Source organism: Poecilia mexicana, unplaced genomic scaffold (assembly GCF_051168715.1).
Source record: "Poecilia mexicana isolate PSO_F unplaced genomic scaffold, ASM5116871v1 scaffold_9, whole genome shotgun sequence".
NCBI classification, from domain to species: Eukaryota; Metazoa; Chordata; class Actinopteri; order Cyprinodontiformes; family Poeciliidae; genus Poecilia; species Poecilia mexicana.
The window spans coordinates 413,847-437,619 of NW_028263378.1; the positions used below are offsets into that span (position 1 = coordinate 413,847).

The 23,773-nt window shown below is 46.5% G+C and overlaps 2 protein-coding genes across 3 annotated transcripts in view; one reads left to right on the plus strand and one right to left on the minus strand.

Moving 5' to 3' along the window:
• Positions 1–1,651: 1,651 nt before the first annotated feature.
• On the minus strand, positions 1,652–22,268 carry qsox2 (quiescin Q6 sulfhydryl oxidase 2). Its single transcript, XM_088008536.1, has 12 exons — positions 21,837–22,268; positions 9,510–9,610; positions 7,791–7,839; positions 6,894–6,999; positions 6,734–6,824; positions 6,472–6,617; positions 5,766–5,903; positions 5,566–5,695; positions 5,244–5,366; positions 4,521–4,671; positions 4,263–4,451; positions 1,652–3,641 (listed from the first exon to the last, which is right to left on the minus strand). Exons 1-12 carry the CDS (start codon positions 22,069–22,071, stop codon positions 3,148–3,150), a joined length of 1,953 nt encoding a protein of 650 aa, XP_087864662.1. The 5' UTR covers positions 22,072–22,268; the 3' UTR covers positions 1,652–3,147.
• cfap77 (cilia and flagella associated protein 77) overlaps positions 22,213–23,773 on the plus strand; it is a 30,175-nt gene continuing 28,614 nt past the window's right edge. The window contains exon 1 of one of the 2 annotated variants that reach the window (XM_088008538.1): positions 22,213–22,346. Coding sequence is in view for 1 of the 2 variants with exons in the window: in XM_088008537.1 (XP_087864663.1) it covers positions 23,320–23,329 (10 nt within the window). In the remaining variant the exon portion in view is untranslated. Of the gene's footprint in view, positions 23,330–23,773 lie in introns of both variants that reach the window. The other variant, XM_088008537.1, reaches the window with a different exon arrangement.

Below are 23,773 nucleotides of genomic sequence, written 5' to 3' on the forward strand. Positions count from 1 at the left end.
ATCTGAGGACAAGCAGGGAGCTAATGCGGCTAACTGCCCTGCAGAGGCTGAGAGACATCGCAGCTCGCCGCTGCAGAGACCCAAACACTGCAAGGTTGACAATCAACCGGAAACACACTCCGAACACACACACACACACAACACATGTTGTCTCACAGAGATCAGTGCACGTGTGTGCGTGTCAGTCAGTGTGTGTGTGGGTGTGTGAGAGTGTGGCATGACTTGGCCAAATGCACAGCGCTGCATTGCAGTGCCGAGGCTGAGTTGGCATGCCGAGTACATAGCGTGCATACTGCGCCTGTGTGCCAGCCACACACACTGAACACACACACACACTGAACACACACACCTGTTTCTAACATGAGACATCCTGTCTGAGGGTCTGAATCTAAACGTCTCAGTAGCATCAAGGAGATGGATGGTAGAGGCTTAATGAGGACGCTTACTGTAGGTGTGTGTGTGTTGCTCTATAACTTCCTGCTGACGACATTGTTTCACATTGAGGACGTTTCAGTTTCGGGAGGAAAATCCTATGGACCAGAATCAGATCAGAGGTCCAGATCGACCCAAACGATCCCCAGAAAGACACTTAAACTGTGACTCCCCCCAGAACCTGAACCGGTCCAGTTCTGGGTTCTGGACCAGCTGGAATGTGCTGGTCCAGAACCCAGAACTGGACCGGTTCAGGTTCTGGGGGGAGTCACACGGTGCGGTTCTGATGGAACAGAATAATCTGTTGCACCACCAGATTGTGGTTCAGGTCTGGTGGAAGCATCTGGACCGGCTGCAGTGTTCCTGAGGACAGGTCGCTGTCCGGAGGTTCTGGTTCTCACCCAAAGTCAGGGGGAAGCGGTTTCCAGCTGCATGGTCCCCACCGGGTCAGGATGGGCCCCACTGGGGCCAGAGGGCTCTCCTTTGACCAATCTGACCAGATCCTTGATCTACAGTTCAGAGGATAAGAGAGAATCCAGAAGATTAAGCAGAGAGGGCAGAAGGAGAGACAGAAACATGGATTAACATGAATCCAACATGGCCGCCTTCATCCAGAGCAGGAAGAGAAAAAAATTCTTTAAAACACATCAACCCAACATGTAACAAACTGATGAAATAATGTATATCAGTCAGAAATTAACCAGAAAGCAAAAATCTCCTCATTATGTTAACCAAAAGTGGGACTGGATTAAAATGTTTATCGCATTTTATCAACAAAATCAACATTTTCAATTCCAAGCCCCTCTTTGCTGCTAAATTACTGAATAACCAGCTATAATCAGAGACATTCGTAGTTTTTAAGCTGTTCTTCAGGAACTGATAGAAGTGTTTAGCTGCTACATGTCTGGCATTGAGATGCTATTTTAGGTTAGCAAAGTTTCACTGATAGCATAACTCCTTTTTGCACAACTTGAACACAATAGTATTTTACAATTGGATTGCTTAGAAGCAGAAATTTACAGAGAAAAGCCGCTTCATTGCTGCTGTTAGCGGATGTAGCTGTGCGTCAGATTAACAGTCTTACTAGAAACACAAGAGAACAAAGGTTCCGCTCAGAACCGAGTGGAAAAAAAGAGCACTTAGCTTATGTTAAAAGTGTAATGCATTAAAATGTATGTAACTAACAAAAATTTTAATTCTGATGTAATTACAATAAAAGTTTGGGTAACACTTTATTTGAAGGGGTGTGCATAAGACTGACATGACACTGTCATAAACATAACATAACACCTGACATGAACATGAAGAAGTCTTTATGACTTGTTTCTGACTGTTGTCATGAAGTGTCATTCGGTAAATAATGACACTTTTAATGCAAAGTTGCTCTAAAAGTTGCATTGAAAGTCCATAAAAAAAATGCCAACTTTGCATTAAATTATCATAATTTACAAAATCATGCCAAAGTTTGTTCATGGCAACGGCATTATTAGGGTGTCAGTAACCTGAACCTCTAGTACTTAGATTGAAAATAACTATTATTTTAACTGAATGCACAGTAATAAGGCATGTTTTACGGAGTATTTAGTCCATGACAGATGATCAGCAAAAGGAAAGGAAGCCAGAGAAATTTCAGTCCAACAGCAGCCATGATGGATCAGCGTGAAGGTCCATGGGGAGTTCAGGTCTGATCAAACAGCACATTTCTCATTTTATCTCCAAGCTCTGGCAGTTAAACAGTTTCATACAATAAATAAATAAAAGTGTTGAACTTTGACCCAAGGCAACTTTACATTGACTCTGTTCTGAGGTTTAAACATGACTCAGAGCTGCAGCAACAAGATTTATTCACACATTAACAAAGATTGCAAATAATCAGAAAAACACAATCTGATTTAAACAAATTCACAGCAAGAAACACCAGAGGGAGTCACTGAGAAACATCAATGAGTAAAACACTGCAGAAACACCTGACCGACTCAAACACGCCACCTAGATGAGAGCAGGTCAGAAATAAACCTCAGTTGAACATCAAACATCAACCGGGAGTCTATTAATGTTAACAGTTTGTGAGAGCTTCATGTTTGACCACCAGAGGGCATCAGAACAGAGCAGATGGAAGCAGCTTCATCACCTGACACACATATTCTGGTTTTCCTGCTGTGATCGGACCCTGACTCAGAACCAGTCTTAACTGGACCAGATCGAAACCACGCTTCAATCCAGTCCTGGTTCTACAAACCGAGCTCTTCATGGAGGTCCAACTCCTCAGTCTTCACCTGTTCCACTGGTCCCCATCCAAAGACTGGAGTTTGAGTTCATCAGCAGGCCCAACATTTGTCACAAAGAGAACTCAAACTCCAGTCTGGTTCAGATTCAGATACTGGTTTCTCATCGCGTCCACTGGTCCAGGAAAAAAACCTGGTTCAGAGCCCAGTTCATGGCCCGGTTCTGAGTCTGGTTCATGGCCCAGTTCAGGGTCAAAACTTTTCACACTGTAAAATAAATAAAAACAGAAATAGGTACAGCATCTTAAATCACTGTCCAGTGCCGATATGACCTGGTCCAGCTGACCCGGTTCTGATAAAAAACGCTGACCAGTTCAATGGATCTGTTCTGTCGGAGATGCTTCCTTTCAGAATCGCACAGGAAAGTCAACCAGGGACAGGAAGCAGCGGTTCTGACCCAGTCAGAGTCCTGGTTCAGACCAGCTGCAGGTCAGACGTGGAGCCGGGCGTGGCGCAGCTTCCACCTCCTGGACCGGACTTTGAAGAAGAAGAAGAGCAGCATGAGGAAGAGGCAGGAGCTGCCGTACAGAACCACGCAGAGGCTCATGTCCACGCTGGTGAAGCCCAGTCCCAGAATCCAGAACCCGCCCTCTCCTTGGATCAGAACCGCCTGCTCCCCCCGCCTCGGACCCGGCTGGATGGGTCGGAGCTCCACCTGATCCTCTCCCTTCCTCTCCCCTCCAGCAGCTGGGCGTTCCTCCTGAGGCCGTCTGGTCTGAGCCGGACCGGCACCGGCAGGGAGGCGTGGGGAGGTCAGGGAGTACCTGGGGTTCAGGTTGGACGCGCCGTAGTGGCGGCGAAGGAAGGCGAGGACGTTGGCCTGGTTCCAGACGTGGACACCGTTGCTCTCCTCGTGGCAGGCGGGGCAGAGGGCGGGGCTTGGCCACGGCGCTTTGGGGGAGACCGGGTCGTCACTCAGAGACCCTGGAGGGGAGGAAGAGGAGGGCGAGATGAAGGAGGAACAAAGATGGAAACAACATGAAACCCTAGAACCCAGAAAACAAGATGGCCGCCTGAAAAGCTTCCTTCACTGAGTGGAGCCAGAATCAAGATGGCGGCTTCCAAAACCACTTCATCTGTTTTTTGGTAAACTGTTCAGTCAGCAGGAAGGAGGTCATGGGATTCTCTCTGAGGTAAAACCATCAGCGCCTCCAGAACTCATCCTCACTTCCTGGACCAGAACTCTCCAGGGCTGCTGGTGGAGTCCAGCCAGGTTCTGGGCTCGGCCCGATCCGCTTTACTGAGTTTCTGCTGATGATATTCAGATTTATCTATAATCCAGGTTAATCTAGCCTGTTAGTAGACTACAGATTTTAAAACCTGGATGGCTCCAAAATTCCTGCTTTAAATTCTGACCTGACTGTTTCTGGACCAGAACCTCTGAACAGAACCTGATCATTGGATCACTGATCTGATGAAGCAAAGAAGCTCTGAGTTATTCTCTCTGTAAATCGAGTGTTTCAGCCACTGAGCTGACTGAAACGAGGTGATTCAGTCAGCTCAGTGGCCCCTGCAGGTCCCTGGCCCCGTCCCTCCCTGGCCCACCTGCCAGCCTGGTGTTGACCCGGTTGTGCTGGTTCCATAGCCACAGGACTTCGTCCTCTCCGCTCGTCACCTGGTCCATGCTGGCAGCCGCCGCCTGCTCAAAGTGACGACCGCACTCTTTACATCCGAAGAACGTCCGGATGTAGCGGCGCATCACCTGCAGCACCGGCGCCGCCTCGCCCTCCAGACCTGCGTGGTGTTCACACACAGTAAGGACACACACCTGGGCTGCGACCTCGGGGTCTCTGCCTGTCGTACCTGAGCCGTCCAGCGCGGCGGGCGCTGCATCGTGCTGGACCGTCAGGACGTGGAACAGCGTCCACAGTGAACACGGGTAGCCCCGCAGCCCCAGCCTGCTGCCCTGGCAGCCAACCCAGCGAAGCTCCGCTCCCAGGAACACGCCAGAGATCTGCACAGAAAACAGAAAGTCACCTCTCTGCCTGTGTTCTTGTATATATGCATAATGAGACCCAGAAGCACCAGTTCAACCCACATGTCGGGTCCTGGTGAAAAGTGAGAACCTTCTGCTGCCCCCTACTGGTTAGGTGTACAGGTAAGGAGAGTGATGCAGTCTGTTAGCATGGTTAGCATTAGCCTAGCGATTTGCCCCGATAAGAACACGGGACGTTAGGCGAGACTCTGGCCCGGCGCTTAAAGGGACTTAATGGGATTCCCATGGTGGTGCTCCAGCCTTATGTTGTGACCACTGTGGTTAGCCAGCGGCCGGCCATGTTGTAGCCCAAATGAATAACTATGGGAAAAAGGAAACAATCCTTATTTCTGACATCTGACCACTGACTCTGGGTCTCCAGATGCCCCCACTTCCTCGTTTTAACATGACAGGAAGGTGCCATCGACAACTTCCTGTCACGTTGACCTTGTCAAAGGTTCTGACAGGGTCAGGGCTTAAAATGGGGCTTCGGCATTCTCTGTTTGTTGGAAGTCTTGGTGTGTGTGTGTGTATGTGTGTGTGAGATTCACCTTCATCTTGTTGTCCACCAGGTCCAGGACGGCCTGGTAGGGGATCTGCTGCAGTGGCAGACTGAGCAGCCAATCAGAGAGCGTCTCCATGAGCTTCGCCACGGAGCCTCCAACTGGATAGAGCTACGGGAGAAAACAGTCAGCGGGGGTCGACAACCAAAGAATATCCGACCGTATTCAAGATTCTGCAGATCCAGCAGGACCAGACCCATTAAATCGGTTCTGATTATCTTAGCACCAATGGTGGGAATCAATAGCAGAAAAGCTTGCTGCATTAATGCTAAAGCACTAATCTAAATTAGGTTCTGCTTTCAGCCGTTACCTTGGCAACCAGAGTGACAAAGTCCTTGAAGACCTTTAGCTCCGCCCCCTCCAGCGTGCCGTGGGCAGCCAGCTCCACCCGCAGCAGGTAGTGCAGCGCCGACTCCAGGTCGGCTGTGTACACCTGGGACCTGCGGCGACACGCAGCATTCAGCCGGTCCCGGCGGGGCGTCAGGTCGCAACCGCAGACCGGACCCTCACCTGTCAAAGTCCCGCCACGGCTCCGAAGTCCCTCCATCCTGCAGCGCCCCCGTCTGGGCCACCTCGGAACTGCTGCGGCGCTGCACGCCTGGGAGGCTCCGCAGCAGGGAGGAGAAGAAGAACCGGAGCGGCTTCTCGCTGCAGGACGAAGAGGTCAGGAGGTCAGGGGTCAGAGCTAGGTTCAACACCCATAATTCAAACGTTTCTCTGTGTAAGCTAATAAACACATCACATCACTAAGGCAGGACGACCTGCCGGCCTAAAGCATCGGAGATTTAAAGAAACTGTGATCTGTTAGATGGAAAAACTTTACAGGTTAACTGGATTGAAACCTCAGCTAGAGGTCACGCTGGAGGTCACACTGGAGGTCACACTGGAGGTCACGCTGGAGTTGACGCTAGAGGTCACACTGGAGGTCATGCTGGAGGTCACACACGCTAGAGGTCACACTGGAGGTCACGCTAGATGTCACGCTGGAGGTCACACTGGAGGTCACGCTAGAGGTCACACTGGAGGTCATGCTGGAGGTCACACACGCTAGAGGTCACGCTAGAGGTCACGGTAGAGGTCACGCATGCTAGAGGTCACGCATGCTAGAGATCACGCTGGCTCCAGACACATTCATGTCAGTCCTAACTGCTAGTTTAGAGCAGCTCTGGGAGCAACAGGTCAAAGGTTGGCCCACAATTCAGCCTCCCTCTCTCACCTGTGCAGAGGGGCATGCGAGCCGTTGGGGTGCAGCAGGTAAACGGAGGGGAAGGCGGCCATGTTCAGGACGTCCAGCAGGGGGAGGTCAGAGGCCAGAGCTCTCCTCACTTCAACGCCTGAGAACTGTAGCAGGTCCAGGATCACCTGAACGCAGGATGAGGTCAGAGGTCAGGAGGAACCACAAGAAGTTGCTTCCTGCCTGCAGGTTGAACCAGGAAACAGGAAGCAGCTCAGATCTTCCTCCTTCTCCTCTTCCTCACCTCCCGGCCAACAAACGACCCCGCCTCCTCCACGATGATGGCCGTGTAGTGGTCCGACCTTTGACCCAGCAGGGGCAGCAGCTGAGCAGCGCTGGACAGAGAGAGAGGTTAGCAGTGAAGCGAGTGAAGCGGGCCAGAGGTCCGGTTCTGGTTCTGGTACTTGTAGGGCTCCAGCGGAGGGCAGCTCTGGGGCCGGTCTGTTCTGCTGTGGTTCTGCAGGATGTTGACCATCAGCTGCCGGACGGATCGGACCTCCCGGTCAGCTCCTGGAGGGACACAGAACCGGTTCTGACAACAAGAACCCGACCAACCGGACTTCAGCAACAAAGTGGTTTCCATAGTGATTCCCTCCTTTACCGGGGTGTGGGAAGAGCCCACAGGACCACTGACCCAATTGGACGGGTTCAACAGAACTTCTTTGTCGAATTTGTCCAGAGCCAATCAGAACCAAAGCCACTGGGAGGGAAAGAGAATGGGCGTGTCTCCCTGCTCTGATTGGACAGAAACTAGGAAGTCCTCCAGCAGAGGGAGACGGAACCAAACTGGTTACGCCCAGAAGGTTCTGGATGTTTAACCGGATCGGAACCATCATCACTCTGAGCAAAAACATCCTGGGAGAAAATTTGGGATTGGATCAGAATTAAAACTGATCCAACTGTGCTCTGCGGTACGCTCCGGTCCGGCCGGCATAGGCTCCGGGTCCGGTCCGTTTCGCAGTACGCTCTGGTCAGGGATATGCTAGCATGGATTCAACTGTGAGACTTTGATCCGGTTGATAATACTGAGCTTGTCTGCTTGTATTTTCCTGACCCTTCCTGCCACTCGGTGATGATAATCCTGAAATTATGTCCAGTTTTCTAGAATGTTAAATGCTAGTTAAACTAAGGTGAAGCTGGATGCTAAAGCGTTCCAAACAGCTCTTCTTCCTGCTAGTGTGATCAACCATAGCGCTCATCAAAAATCTTTATTCACCGTTTTCGATTTAACAGATTAAACAGCAACAAGTTTATACTTCCAAACAGAATCATAAAGGATCAAAGGCCTGAATGAGTCTCACCTCTGTAGATCGTCCCTTTGTCCGCCGCTGAGCTGTGAGCCACAAAGAACTGCAGAAAAAACACAGGAGGTAATTACAGGGTGGGCCAGCAGGGGGCAACAGGTAGTAATGGGACGGGGCCAGCAGGGGGCAACAGGTACTTACGGGACTGGCCCAGCAGGGGGCAAGAGGTAGTTACGGGACGGGGCCAGTAGGGGGCCACAGGTAGTAATGGGACGGGGCCAGCAGGGAGCAACAGGTACTTACGGGACTGGCCCAGCAGGGGGCAAGAGGTAGTTACGGGACGGGGCCAGTAGGGGGCCACAGGTAGTAACGGGACGGGGCCAGCAGGGGGCAACAAGTAGTTACGGGACTGGGCCAGCAGGGGGCAAGAGGTAGTTACGGGACGGGGCCAGTAGAGGGCAACAGGTAGTAACGGGACTGGGCCAGTAGGGGGCCACAGGTAGTAATGGGACGGGGCCAGCAGAGGGCAACAGGTAGTAACGGGACGGGGCCAGCAGAGGGCAACAGGTAGTAATGGGACGGGGCCAGCAGGGGGCAACAGGTAGTAACGGGACTGGGCCAGCAGAGGGCAACAGGTAGTAATGGGACGGGGCCAGCAGGGGGCAACAGGTAGTAACGGGACTGGGCCAACAGGGGGCAACAGGTAGTTACGGGACGGGGCCAGCAGAGGGCAACAGGTAGTAACGGGACGGGGCCAGCAGGGGGCAACAGGTAGTAATGGGACGGGGCCAGCAGAGGGCAACAGGTAGTTACGGGACTGGGCCAGCAGAGGGCAACAGGTAGTAACGGGACTGGGCCAACAGGGGGCAACAGGTAGTTACGGGACGGGGCCAGCAGAGGGCAACAGGTAGTAACGGGACGGGGCCAGCAGGGGGCAACAGGTAGTTACGGGACAGGGCCAGTAGAGGGCAACAGGTAGTAACGGGACTGGGCCAGTAGGGGGCCACAGGTAGTAATGGGACGGGGCCAGCAGGGGGCAACAGATAGTTACAGGACGGGGCCAGCAGGGGGCAACAGGTAGTTATGGGACGGGGCCAGCAGAGGGCAACAGGTAGTAACGGGACGGGGCCAGCAGGGGGCAACAAGTAGTTACGGGACTGGGCCAGCAGGGGGCCACAGGTAGTAATGGGATGGGGCCAGCAGGGGGCAACAGGTAGTTACGGGACTGGGCCAACAGGGGGCAACAGGTAGTTACGGGACGGGGCCAGCAGAGGGCAACGGGTAGTAACGGGACTGGGCCAGCAGGGGGCAACAGGTAGTTACGGGACTGGGCCAGCAGAGGGCAACAGGTAGTAACGGGACTGGGCCAGCAGGGGGCAACAGGTAGTTACGGGACTGGGCCAGCAGGGGGCAACATGTAGTTACGGGACTGGGCCAGCAGAGGGCAACGGGTAGTAACGGGACTGGGCCAGCAGGGGGCAACAGGTAGTTACGGGACTGGGCCAGCAGAGGGCAACAGGTAGTAACGGGACTGGGCCAGCAGGGGGCAACAGGTAGTTACGGGACGGGGCCAGCAGAGGGCAACAGGTAGTTACGGGACGGGGCCAGCAGAGGGCAACAGGTAGTAACGGGACTGGGCCAGCAGGGGGCAACAGGTAGTTACGGGACTGGGCCAGCAGAGGGCAACAGGTAGTAACGGGACTGGGCCAGCAGAGGGCAACAGGTAGTAACGGGACGGGGCCAGCAGAGGGCAACAGGTAGTAACGGGACTAGTACCTTGAATGTTGGGTAGAACTTGATGCTGAACTCTTTGCAGACCTCAAAGTTTTCCTCCTGAGCGCAGTCCAACACGGCCACAGCGATGGCCTCATGCCAATCTGAGACAGAATCAGAACCAATCAGAACCATACCTGTCAAGTTTTGGTCTACAGAATAGGGGATATATCCAGGGTGTGTGGGGGGGGGACATAGAGTAACGTAATAGGACTGGGGGACTAATGTAAGAACTGAGGGAGGGTATTGTATACCACACATAAAACCTGGGAGAGCAACTAACGAGAGAGAGGTGGCACAATCTGGGATATTTAGGGGAGTACAGCAGGAAAGGGGGGTAAAAAATGGTAGTTTCCCAACCAAAACGGGAGACTTGACAGGTAAGATCAGAACCATCAGAACTGAAGCTTTCATTTCCTCTTCATCGTTTCACACATCATATCTCTAGATGTGAGCCGATCGGCTGCTGGTCATAATCATACGATTTCCGTGAAAAAGTGTATGATCATTGATCGCTGATCACTTTCTCTTGTTGCTGATCACCAAAACCAATCACCTGTATTTCACTTCACAGCCTGCAGCTGATCTCCTCTGCCTCCTCCCTTCAGAATTACTCAGCATGATCAGAAACAACCAATCAGAGAAAGCATTAATCAGCGAGCCAATCAGAGCCAGCATTAGTCTTGATTCCGTAACTCATGATTGTTTATTTTGATGCTTTTGACTTTAATGATTGTTTCCTTTTCTTCTTGACATTATTTGATTTCTGTGTTGTGAGATTTATTTGACTCCTGTATAATTTATGGGTGAGAGCCTTACTGTTAAATATTATTGTACTGATTGCAGGTTTTTCAGTCCTTTTGACTGAATAGCTGCTATTTTTAGTGTTGTAGTACTCAAGACCGGTCTTGTGCAAAACTATAATCCCCTGAGAAAATTACTGATTAGCAGCTGAAATATTTGTTTCCCCTCTCATAACTTTGGCAAATGAAGAGGAAATGTTACCAAATAAGATTTATTGTTGATAAGAGGAATAAACGGAGTTAGACTTGCTGGTTATGGAGTAGGAACACATTATTTCAAGCAGCTGAAATATGCATCCTTTCCAACTTCCCCTCATAACTTTGGTAAATAAAGAGCAACTGCTTCCAAGTTCTCAATTGCATGTAGTGTACTAGAAATGTTCTTAATCCGGTCATCAGTCATATTTTACATAGAAGATTTTCCCGTCTTAATTTTTTGTGTCCAGCCATCAGCAGATTCCATCCTCTTATATTGCCAATGAAAAATCATAGATACACACAATGTGTTGTAAACCGTGTTTGGTCACTCACTAATTTGTCAGGCTTCAGTGACAAAAGTGGGAAAAAGACCGATTCTCTTGGCGATTAAGGAAACAACACAAAACGGTGTAAGAAAACCTTGTTTATTTATTTTACACTTTTATTATTGCTTCTTTAAACAGCAGTTGCTGATTAAACTGAAAGTTACAACGTTGACATGATTAGATGAGTCGTTTTTACTGAGAAATCGATCAGAAGCGCCGTGAAAATGGTCGGACTGCCTCTCTGGTTGCAATGCACTGGATGTTAGATGATAGATTTTGGACGATGGATGTTGGATGATTGATGATGGATGTTGGATGATGGATGTCGGATGATTAATCATGGGTGATGGATGTTGGACGATGGACGATGGATGTTGGATGTCGGATGATGGATGTCGGATGATGGATGTCGGATAATTGATGATGGATGTCGGATGATGGATGTTGGATGATTGATGATGGATGTTGGACGATGGATGTTGGACGATGGATGTTGGACGATGGATGTTGGACGATGGATGTTGGATGATTAATCATGGGTGATGGATGTTGGACGATGGATGTTGGATGTCGGATGATGGATGTCAGATGATGGATGTCGGATGATTGATGATGGATGTTGGATGATTGATGATGGATGTTGGACGATGGATGTTGGACGATGGATGTTGGATGATGGATGTCGGATGATGGATGTCGGATGTTGGATGTCGGCGCTCCGTGGGGTGAGCGGCGTTCAGCTCTAGGTGGATCCGATTGATGAACGCTCATGTCGGCCAGCCGTTCTCCAGCTCCCTCCTCAGGCTCGGAGGTTCACTTAGGGGCGTCAATACATTTCCGAACCAAACACTCCTGCCAAATAAATGTTAATAGATATCTGGCCTTGTGACCAACTGACACAAATATTCAATATTTCAAATAATTTTAATATTAAATAATCTAATGTTTTCTTCAATAGCTTCCAAGTCATGTGCCCCATTGACTAAAAATCAGTGAGAAATTCTTCCACTACTCTGTTCACACTCATTTTTATTCCATTTTAACTCATTTTTTAGCTATTTTTTTAGTCAACATTTAGTATTTTTCTGCAATAGCATTCATACCCCACCCACTTCTCTAGTAGTAGAGCTAATAGTTAGCTTAGCATTTTAGCACTATTTAGTGCACTTAGCTTCCCCCAACTGAATTTATAAAGGTTTGGCTGAATAAAGTTCAACGTCTCTGTTGAAGTTTTGGTTGTCGACTGTTTAAAACTTTCAATAGTTTGACGTTCATATTCCTGCTCTTATTGTGAAGGGGGCAAACTTCGCAGTTCCACTTCCTGTCCTCACCCATAGCTTTCACTTTGTACCCAGAATGCACTGCTTCCTGAAGCACAGTGGAAGCCTTGCGGCTGCCAGGCTTTACTTTGACTATACTGAACTGGTTTAGCTGAATCCTCCCAAAGTCCGGCTGGGTTCTGGTAAAATCACCAGTCCATCCGCTGACCCGTTTCACAGTCCGACAGACCGTCTGCAATGATTCTGTTTCAGAACCTCAGCGATGACCTGGATGTTCGGATCGGCTCCGCTGCTGCTTTATTCTACCAGGTAGTTCTGGGGCCTCAAACATAAAGCATGTATAAAAATGAACGTTGTGTCAAAGTTAGCGTAAATATACACAGACTTTTTCGCTGGGTGAAAATGTGCAGCAGCCACACAAACTTTTACTGTGGACAATATCAAACCACAAAGCGTCAAAACTCACCTAAAATCACTGAAGTCTGACTACATTCAGTTATTTAGACCAAGAAGCACCAAACCGATGTTTTTTTCATGATTTTAACATTTTATTGTTTAAACGATGAAACTGAACTAGGGCTGTTGTAAACGAATATTTTAGTAATCGAGTAATCTACCGATTATTCTTACGATTAATCGAGTAATCGGATTAAAAAACATTATAAAATGAAATACTGGTAAATCTGGCATAATACCGGTGTTACTATCAGATATCAGTATCAGTCCAATTTTTCATATTTGAGCATCCCTAACAGTTGCTTTTTTGTAGTTTAGAAAACTAACCTGTAACAATAATAGCTCACTTTCTAAGTTAACCAGAAGAAAAGTTATAGAAAAATCTGAAATTATATTGAATTTAATAACAAAGAGGCAGGCTCACAAATATGCTTATAAAAATGTCTACAATCCAGCTTTTAGTTTATGTATTCATCTTCAGTGAGTTTAATAGATTAATTAAACTCACCTTGCCACCTAACCTGTCACGCTTTGGGTTTGAAAATACGGGAAATGCCGCCTGGAGTGGGAGGAGAGGGCGAATGAACGAACATGGGGTGGAGGGGAGGAAATAGACCAGCGGACTGACGAACCGTTAGACCGGGGGACGAACACGGGGGGAAGCAATACGGGATATTTACGACACTTTCACTGGTCACACTCAGAAACTCATCTACCAGCCATGTACGATGCGCTCCGCCACCCGTTTCTTCAGACCGGGATATGAAATGTATTGTGCGGTTCGTCGGTAAAGCTACATTTACACGGTAAGCATCAGCTACTCAGCCGCCCGCCCTGTTCAGGCTATCCGCTCACCTCAGCGCTCTTCCCGCCGTTCGCTTTCAACCAGCAGCCCCGGAGGAGAAATGCTGCCGTACTCCAGGCATTCTCCCAGTCATTTTAAGGATGCTTATTGGTTCCCCAAAAACGATAAAAAGTCGGGCATTATCATCAATCAATAAAATCCCCACGGGCCAATCTTGAAGATTGGACTTTATGCCGCTGAGACTTAGCTTTTGTCAACAACTCAGGCGGAAGTGAGAGCTCCGCGCAACGCAAATGAAGTCCCGGCCGGAACACGGTGCGCTAACTAATAAAACATAAATTAACGAAGCTTCGAGGCAGGTAAATTTTCCTCGAGGAATTTTAGTAATCGAGGTACTCGAATCATTCGAGGAATCGTTTCAGCCCTAAACTGAACCCATTCATCCTCAGACAATAAGCTAACACGAACACAAAATAAAGAAAATAAGAGCATGTGAAAACCTCGCTCTAATGTAAATGGCACTTTTCCTCAGTTTGTGTCTCAGAGATGTAACACATTGATCTGTGAGCCGAAATGCATCTATGGGGTCATTTCATTCTCACTGAAAACAGGAAACAGGCTCAGCAGATTAACTCCAACCTGCTGAGTAAAACTAATCAACAGGTTTGATTATTTAAGGTGATCCAGGTGTGTCTGCAGTCACACGGATATCAGTAGCTGCATCCAGGTGAGCCGTAATGTGGAGCTTTGGCTCTGATGGAGAACCGAGGGAGGATTGATCAGAGATCATATTGATCTGATGGTGATTCATCCAGACTGATCATCCTGGGGCTCTGAGCAGAACTTAAAGACAGAGCCGAGCGGTACCGGTACCGGTCCAGCTGCAGTCATCCAGCCTCCCGCTTTGTGAACATAAAGCTTTATGGACATAAAGCATCTTTATTCTGTAAATGTACAACTTATTCACACGATTCTACTAATAAACGTCCAGTTTCCCCCAAAGGCCCTCTGACTCTCTGTCTCTTTAAATCCCGGCTGAACTGCTGCTGTTCAGGTACTTAGATCTCTTTGTTTTATTTTATTAATTTGGATTTTTTTTTCTTTAAAATGTATTTTATTTTTGTGAGGTGACATTATATGCCCTCAAAGCACCTTTTAAATAAAATATATAATTATTATTGTTAGAAATACTCATACTTCTACAAACCAGGCCGTTGCCATGGTTACTGCCTCACGTGGCGACAGACTTCCGGGTATTTATTTACATTCATTTGTATTTATGGAGGCGACAGGCAAATTAGGATTAATAAAGGAAAGGTGCATGCGTGTTTTTTTTATACTTATTTTTTATTGAACGTTTCTGAACAGATTCAGTGGAGAGGCATCAATAATTCATCTTCATATACAATGTTAAACATCCATGTCCATATTTAACTGGTTATAAAAGTGGCATCCTCCTTACAGCTCTAATCGCTCCATTTTCCCATTTTACAACAAACTGGTCCTCCTGCAGTCTCAGTCTACGTGTGATTTTCTCCTCCACACCGCTCAGCCACCGCTCAGCCACCGCTCAGCCACCGTAGGCGGATCTTGTCTATACCATAAAGTCATATTTTTATCAGATATTCATCATCCTTTTGAATGACGTCGTGTGTGAGGCAGCCCAGGCAGAGTGTTTTACATGATCTGGGTATTCCATACCCCAATATGTTTTTCAAAATGAGACAAACATTATGCCAGTATGTGGTTAGCTTTTGACAGGACCAGAATGTGTGTGTGGCCTACATCAGTCTGACCACAGAGTCTCCAGCATGGCTGTGAACTGGAGACCATCCTGGTCCTGATCTTTGGGGTTATGGAAAATCTAATCATGTTTTTCCAATTAAATTCCCTCCACACACGGGAGCAGGTGGCTGTGCACTGCACTTTACAGATTTTTAACCATTCCTGCTCTCTTATGTGTTCCTTCAGTTCATCTTCCCATTTTTCCTTAATGTACATAGTAGATGTCTCCCTGCCTGCCATCCCTGGTACAGTGCTGAAATAACTCAGAATTTATTTCCCTCATAGGCCTCATGAAATATCTCTATTTTACTTACGCTGGTTTTTATCTCTTTCTCATAATAATCTTTTATTTGCAGGTATCTATACTGGTCTTGATCCTCCAGTTCATATTTTTCCTTTAAGCTATTAAAGCTCAGCAGTTTGCCCCTTTCAGCCAGTTTACACATTGCTGTAATACCTTCATCTCACTGTTTGAAACTTATAAATTCCTGGTTTGAACCTTGGGTCCCAAGCAAACCAGCTCAAACTCCTTGTTTCCTTCTCTAATTTATAATGATCAATTACTGTGTTCCATATTTCTATTGTAGTTTTAGTTATTGAATCTAGCTTGTTGCTTAATTTGCATAAGAGTTTTTTTATGTGCCATTAAATTTCTAGCTTCTATGTCTTTCCTACCCATTTCCAGATTCTTCCATTTTGAAACATACTCATCATTGCACCAACATACCAGAGGTCTAATTTGTGCGGCCCAGAAATTTTCTTTTAGGGCTGGTAAACCCAGAGCTCCTCTGGGGAGGTTTATATCTGACCCTGGGTTTCTTCCCGTTCCATATAAACCTTGAAATCCATCTGTCCCATTCTACAAATTGTTTTTGCGGAATAGTCAGTGGCAGGGACTGAAACTGGTGTAGCAGTCGTGGTAAAATATTTATTTTAATTATCTCCACTCTAGAGCTGAGATCCATGTCCACCCATCGCCCCAGGTCCTTCTTGATATTGTGGTTTATTTCTAAATAATTTGCATCATAGAGTTTGTCAATTGTTTTGGTTATGTTTACCCCCAAATATTTTATATATTTCTCATTCCACTTAAGTTTGTAGGTATCCCTTATTTTCTGGTGTGGGGAGTAATTTATTGTTAGGATCTGTGTTTTTTACACATTAAATTTGTATCCAGAAAATTTCCCATAATCCTCAAGCAAACTCAATGTTTTAAAAAAAATTCATTTGGGTTTTTCAGATAAATCAGAATGTCATCTGCAAACAGCCCTATTTTATGTTCTTCCCCTCCTATCTCCACCCCTTTTATTTCCTCTTCCTGTCTAACCACCTGAGCTAGTGGCTCTATAAACGATGCAGAGACTCGGTGAGACGCAGCATCCCTGCCTCGTTCCTCTCCAGAGTAAATCTTCCTGACAGATTGCCATTTATTTTAATCCTTGCTCCTGATAAATTGATTTAATACAATTTATAAATGTCCCATTAAATCCAAATCTTTCTAAAACCTTATACAATTGACACTGTCGAAGGCCTTTTCTGCATCTATACTTATCAGAACTGCCCCCTCCCCTCTACCTTGCAGATGATCTATGATATTTAGAGTTCTCCTTATATTGTCTTGTGTTTGTCTTTCTTTAATAAAACCAGTCTGATCCTCATCAATCCTGCATTAAATTTTCCATTCTTTTAGCTATGATGGAGGAAAACAGTTTATAGTCTACATTTAGGACCGATATCGGTCGATAGTTGTGGCAGTATTCTTGGTCTTTGCCTTCCTTTGGGATTATGGAAATAATGGCTTCCTTCCAAGAAGGAGGCATCTTGCCGTCCTGAGACTTTAGTTAAACGAGTCATGTAACTGGTGTTAATTCTTCTTTAAAGGTTTTATAAAAAAGAAGCCCATTGACCATCTGACCCTGGTGACTTTTCTGTTTTAGTCCTGCCGATTGCCTTTATAATCTCTTCCTCTGTAATTTGAGAAGTCAGTGTCGCATTTTGTTTTGTGCCTATTGCTGGTAAATCCAATTTATCCAAAAAGTTTCTCACCTCCTCTTCCCCTGCCGATGGCGGTTGTGCATATAGATTTTTGTAGTATTGCTCAAATGTTCTTTGTATTTCTTCTTGTTCATATAAAATTGTATTAGTTGGTGGCTCTCTTATTTTATGTGTGCTGCCTATTGTTTGTTGTTTCTTAATGTGCCTAGCCAAATGTTTTGTAGCTTTCGGACTCCCGAGTAGTACGTTCGTTTAGTAAATCTGGCCTTCTTTTCTACCTCCTCCCATAAACTCTCATCCATTTCTTTCCTGGTTTCTTTAATCAGATTAAATACGTCTGGGTCATTTGTTTGTTTATGTTGTTGTTCTAAATCTCTCAGCTTCCTTATTTGTTTATTGTACATTTATAATCTTGCTTTTTTCATAAATGCTGTGTAAGAAATCATTTCCCCCGTTTTACAGCCTTCAGGGCGTCTCATGGAATTACTGGATCTACCCTAACCCTATTCCATTATCATTTTCCTCTATATCGGATTATCTCCTCTTTTACTTCGCTAACTCGACCCTTGCTATTTAATATTATATTATGCTATTTAATACATAAAGTACCGTTCTCTTTGCTGTTCAGATGGATCTTAAGATAGATGGTGTTATGATCGGAAACGTCTGATACTCCAATCCTTCACTCTTTCACTCTGTGTAGTTCTCTCTTATTCATTAGTATATAGTCAATTCTGGAATAAACACCATGTGGTTTTGAATAATGAGTACAATCTTGATCTAAGGCAGAGGTTCCCAAACTGTGGGGCGCCGTGCCATTGCAGGGGGGGCACAGGAAGCCGTCTGGATGAAAACAAAAAAACTGGGTTTTTACCTTAGAATGGCCAACTCTCTGTTATTCCTGTCAATGTGATACAGTAGAGGCTTCCACACTTCCCATATTTGTGTCCTCTGTCACTTTTATCAGCAGTTAAAACTGTTTAATCCGTTGTTAACATGTTGTAACCTGTTTTTCCGAGCCGCCTTTAAACGCAACATGAGGGCTACGACGCTCGCTGGGTTTCCACCTGTGAAGGAGACCTGCTGCTGCTGGGCGGAGCTACGTAGGTTTGTGTTAGAATCACGGCAGCAAACCAGCAAAACGCAAAGAACTTTTCACAGTTTTTCCCTCCAAACTAACCGTGGTGAGTAAAGCTGCTGGATGCAGGTAATGTTAGCTAAAGATGACTAGCTAACATCAATACAGAACCTTAAGCTTGTTAACTAGTAGCCTGTAGGCTGCTGGTGTTGTTTGTGTTCAGCTACGATTCATTTTGCCCCCAAAAAGTTGATTCCCCCCCTGTACGTCTGGAGCCGGGGCTGAGTATAACAGGGAGTCTCTAAGAACCCCCCCCTTCGCTCACACACATCGCTCAACCAGACAGCTATTTGTAAGCCAAATAGCTGTCTGGCCAAATAGCACAAGGGGCCCAGAAATAGTTTGGAAACCACTGGTCTAAGGGGTGAAATTCTCTCCACACATCTAGAATTGCCATTTCTGACATCATGGTGTTCATGTACCTACTGATTTGTTTTTTACTCTTTTTAATGCTTGTAGTATCCATCCTATAATTTCTCACGACATTAAAGTCCCGCTACATATCAATATTCCCTCTGCTTCCAAGTTAATGAGATCAAATATTTTCTTAAAGAGTACTTTGTCACTTTCTGGAGGAGCATATACATTGAATAGTGTGATTAACTGATTTTCCAATTTGCCCCTTATCATTAAGTATCTTCCGTCTTTATCCCCAATTTCCTCCAACAATTCAAACTTTATACTATTTGAGATCAATGTCATAACTCCTCGTTTATGCCTTTCTCCAAATGAGGAGGAAAATGACTTTCCATACCCTCATTTTTTTGCACTTTTCATGTCCTTTTTCCGATAGGTGTCTCCTGTAAGAGAATAACTTGTACTTTTTCTTTTCTAAATTTATTTAAGACCTTCTCTCTCTTTTTGATATTATTTAGACCATTAACATTCAGTGATACCACAGTAATAACCTTAGACATTGTTTGTATATCTTGGTTTGAATCTCATCCTCTCCACTTAAACTATGAACCAAAACTAAACTAGCACAAAATCTGAACTCCCGACTGAATGTGGGCCATAATCCAAGAGGGGATTATGGCCCCCTGCTGGAAAGGGAGGGGGTATCCTTTTATAACCCCCCTCCTAGTGGTTTTGGGCAAACCTTCATTGGGTTTACCCGACCTGCTAGGTGAGTCCAACAGTCCCTTGTTTGGTGGGTCTCCCTGTCGTTATTTAGTCAAACTTTAGAGAAGACTATAGGGGGATGGGGGATTATAACAAAACGATTGCCCTTCAAAATCATTACGTTTTTAACTTGAAAGCAGGCGATGTTTGAACCTTCTTTAATGAGCAATTTATGTCCGCATTCCCTCCGCGTCCTCAATGTCCTCATCTTTGAAACTCCTGCAGCCGTTCCCTCGCTCGGCTGGCCGCGCTCCGACCAGGGCCCGCAGGGGGGTCCTGCCGTCCATCCCCTGCCAGGGCACCGCCGTCTGGATCCTCTCCTCAGGTGAAGGTCCGGTGTCGTTCTTGCTCTCCATCTCCAGCCCTCGTCCCCTCATGTCTATCGCAGTTTCCTCCGCGTTGTTGTAAATCTTGATCCCATCCGACCAGTGAATCCGTATTTTAGTCACTGGCGTCTGGACGCGGATCTTTCGGTCTTTCAGAGCCTTTTTAATCTCGGAGTAGGATTTGCGTTTTTCTATTACCTCGGTGGGATAATCATGGTCGAAAAATATCCGCTTCCCCTCGACTTGGATTTTCTTTTTCCATGCTTTTGTCAGGATTTCTTCTTTGGTTTAGTATTTAAGAAAATTAACCACTATGGACCTGGGATTAGCTTCGGGTGGAGGTTTCTTTCCGAGGCTGGACCTGCAGCCCGGTCCCGGCCGGTAGGGCCAGCTCACGGTGCAGAAGCTTCTCCACCATTTCTTGGACTAATTCGCCGTCTTGTTCAGCCACGTTGTAAATTCTCATGTTGCAGCGCCTGCCGTGTCCTTCCACTTCCTTTAGCTTCTCTTGTAGTTTTCTCTGCTGTTTTAAGAGACTCAGAATGGCGTCCTTCGCTTCCCACTCCTCCAGCTCTGCTATGCGGCGCCTCAGTCATGTCCTCTTGTTGTTTCTGTATTTCCGCATCATTCTGTGCCACTTTTCTCTTAATTTCTTCTTTAAAGCCCATAAATTCTCGCTTCACCTCCTCTTTGAACTCGTCTTTGAATTTTGTGAGATTCTCCTTCACCTCCTTTATGAAGTCCCGAATTTCCGCCGTGATATTGTTTAGCCCCTCCAACACGGCCTGGAGCTGCTTCGAGTCACCGCTTTCTTCCATTTTTTGTTAATTCGACAAGGGAGCTCGATCTTACGCTGCCATCTTGCTCCGCATCCACCGGAAGTCTGGTCGGCTACGTGCAGCTTGAAGCATCCCATTTTTTTGTGCGCCGCACTTTTCTAAGTTTTAGTGCGAAAACTGCGCAGTCTTTTATGCATGAGGCAACAGATTTTAAATTCCCGAGCAGAACCAGAGCCTCTGTGTTCCTGTTCTTTCTCCGTTTAGGATCGTCATGTTGATGAGAGTCAGCGAGTTGAATTTATGAATCTCATTTATTTAGACCAAAATGCAGCGCTAGTCCATTAGCACATCTCCTTATAAGAAAACAGCTTCTGGTTCCTCTAAGCTCCGCCCTAAAGAGGGCGTTCCCTGGCATGTCACTTCCTTTAACCTGAGCTTTGCATAGTGCGTGTATATAAGAGCAAGCAGCTGAGAGAGAGGAAAACACAGAACTATTTATTCCCAACAACACCGAGAAACCAGCAGGCCCACATTGTTCAGCAGATGGCTTGGTCTATCTGCTGACCTTTGACCCTGACAGCAGGTCTGCAACCAGCCGGTTCTCATAGGAACAGTTTTAGCTGGGCTCCTGGCGGAGGACCATCAGCAGGGCAGCTGGTTTCTGGTTCCCTCAGAGGGGCCGCTGCCTCTTACCTCGTTTGTTTATTTTACAATTTTGTTATTTCTTCTTTTTTAAACAGCAGCTGCCGATTAAACTGAATGTTACAACGTGATTATCAGAGTTGTTTTACCGAGAAATCGATCAGAAAATGAACGGACCCGCCTCTCTGGCTGCAGTGCCCGCTTCCGACACAGGAGGGCAGAATTTCGTACAAGACCGGAAACTCTGAGCACCTGTTAGCTCACCGGAGCTAGCTAACAGTTGGTTAAAGCTGATTTCCCTCCCAGTTGGTCACCATAACCAGCAGCGGGTTAACCAACACTGTGGTCACGTGGTTAGCGTCAGCTAAAACTGTTCCTATCAAAACCTCTTAGAAAAACTTTAGTTTTAAGCTCTGAACTCCAGTAAAAACAAAATAGCCGCTGTTTGAAGCCAGCTGAACAAAGACAGAATTTTATTTGAAATAATCGTCAAATTTAAATTAAAAGATGCCGAACTGGTCCGCACCTGCTTCTCAGTTCGGGTCTGGACCGGTTTTAACTTAACACCTGCTGCTGTTTCCACGATTAACGGAAAGTTTATGAAAGGGAATTCTGAATGGAGTCTGGTGCAGCTGCTCCCAACGGAACAACAGACCGAGCATTGTGGACCGGTACCTTTCACGTCCTGAGCCAGAGCCTTCCATGTGCTGGAGTACTGGATGCAATGTCCGCACCAGGAGGAGTAGAACTGGACCAGCCAGGCCGAGGAGGAGTTGGTGACGGTGGGCTTCAGGCTGCTGCTGCCCAGGATCACCAGCGGATCCTCCTCCGAGTACAGCCGCCCAGAGCCGCCCACAGAGCCGCCGCACAGCCACAGGAGCCCCGCCGCCTGGAGCCACAGCCGGAACATCTTTGCTGGGCCGTCAGGGATCCGGAAAGTTTCTGAACAGAACCGGTTGCTGGATCCGGGGAGACATGAGCGCAGCGGCACTAGCTTCTGAGGCTGCAAAGAGGGGGGGAGCGCGCAGAGGTCTTACTCTGATGTGTTTACTGGAGACGAAACAACCTCGAACTGCAGGAGCAGAAGCGACAAAGCTTTCATCAATATCTGCGTTAAATAAAAGCTACACTGATTAAACTCCTCTGGTTGTTATGGTGATACCTATGTCTAAGAGGTGAACCTCAGTAAGTAGAATCTCATCAACAACAAACTAGTCCCAAGAAAATCTGCCTGTTAATATTTTATTGCTCTGTATCCACTGGTAACTGTTTGTAACTTCCTTAATCCGAGAATCCCGAACTGAGAGTCAGAATCAGAAACATCTCGCGATTCTTCTCGTCCTCAGGTGAAGATGGAGAGTTTTGAGGGCTTTTTGTTTGTTTCAGCTCAAAGTCGTTCATATGTCTCAATAAACGATCTTTTTCATGTGACGCAAAGCTGACGTATCAGGTGTGTTGCGTTCGCGGAACTCGGAAGTGGTTCCTCTGTTCGGAAACCAGCTGGGTTGGAGCAGTTTTCGGTGGTTCTGGTTGCGACATAACTTTAACATAAATAAACTGAATTGAATGTGGAAGAAGAGTCACCAGGAAGTGAGGTTCTCTCTTCCTCTTAGCTTAATGGTCAGCTTTACACACGATGCTTCGTCACTGCTGTCTTAATTTGATCTCATTAGATTCGTTTTTTCCGACAGTTTCTGAATGCGGCAAGCTAGCTGCCGCCCCCTGGAGGCTGGAAAGGGGACGTGCTCAGGTGTCTCCAGGTTCAGTCGGTTCTGAAGGCTGCTTTCTCCTGACGCCACGTTAGAAATGTCACCTGTTTTCAAAGTGGATTAATTATATTTAAATAATGGTATTATTAATAATAAACGTTTCGTCAGAAGGCCAGACTTTATTCCTCTGTAATGATTTAAGAATTGAAATTCACACTGGTACCGAGTCCTGTCGGTTTTCTTGATTTGCGTTTTCAAAGATTCTTCATTTTTTTTATTTATTTTCTGCTGAGTCCATCTTGTTGAATTGCAGCTTACTATTGAGACGTGTGTGTTGTCAAATTGTTTTTGGAATCTAATTAAAATTTAAAAAAAAAAAACCACGTTCCGCGTCCCGTTACCATGACAACCATCCAACTAACGACGGCAGTCGCAGGGACGAAGCTCAGATGAACTCAAGTGAGTTATTTTCAGTCTCTGATCCTCAGTAGTTTGTCACCTTCTTTGTCTGCCCTGCTAAGAATAACACATTTTAATTAATCTATTTTTAACTCTAGCTAAATTTTATATTTATCAATGCAAATGTTCTGCCAAGAGTCCTCTATTTAATCAGTTTTTATCTGAATTATTAACACTGTGCAGTAACTTCGGCCTCCTCCGCAGCAGTAAAGACTCTTTAACTGTTTTATCAGTTTGCTCTCCTTCCGTTTCGTGACTTCCGGCATCATTTCATTGTCCCAAAGTCTCTACTGATATTTTGACACAATAATAAATAATAATAATAATAATAATAATAATAAATAATTCAAGTGAGTTTGGAGCCATTTCCGGCTGTTTCTACCTGCGGCGGTCATAGTTCCGGTTCTTCAGGATTCTGCAGAGAGTTCGGTTCAGTTTGGCCCG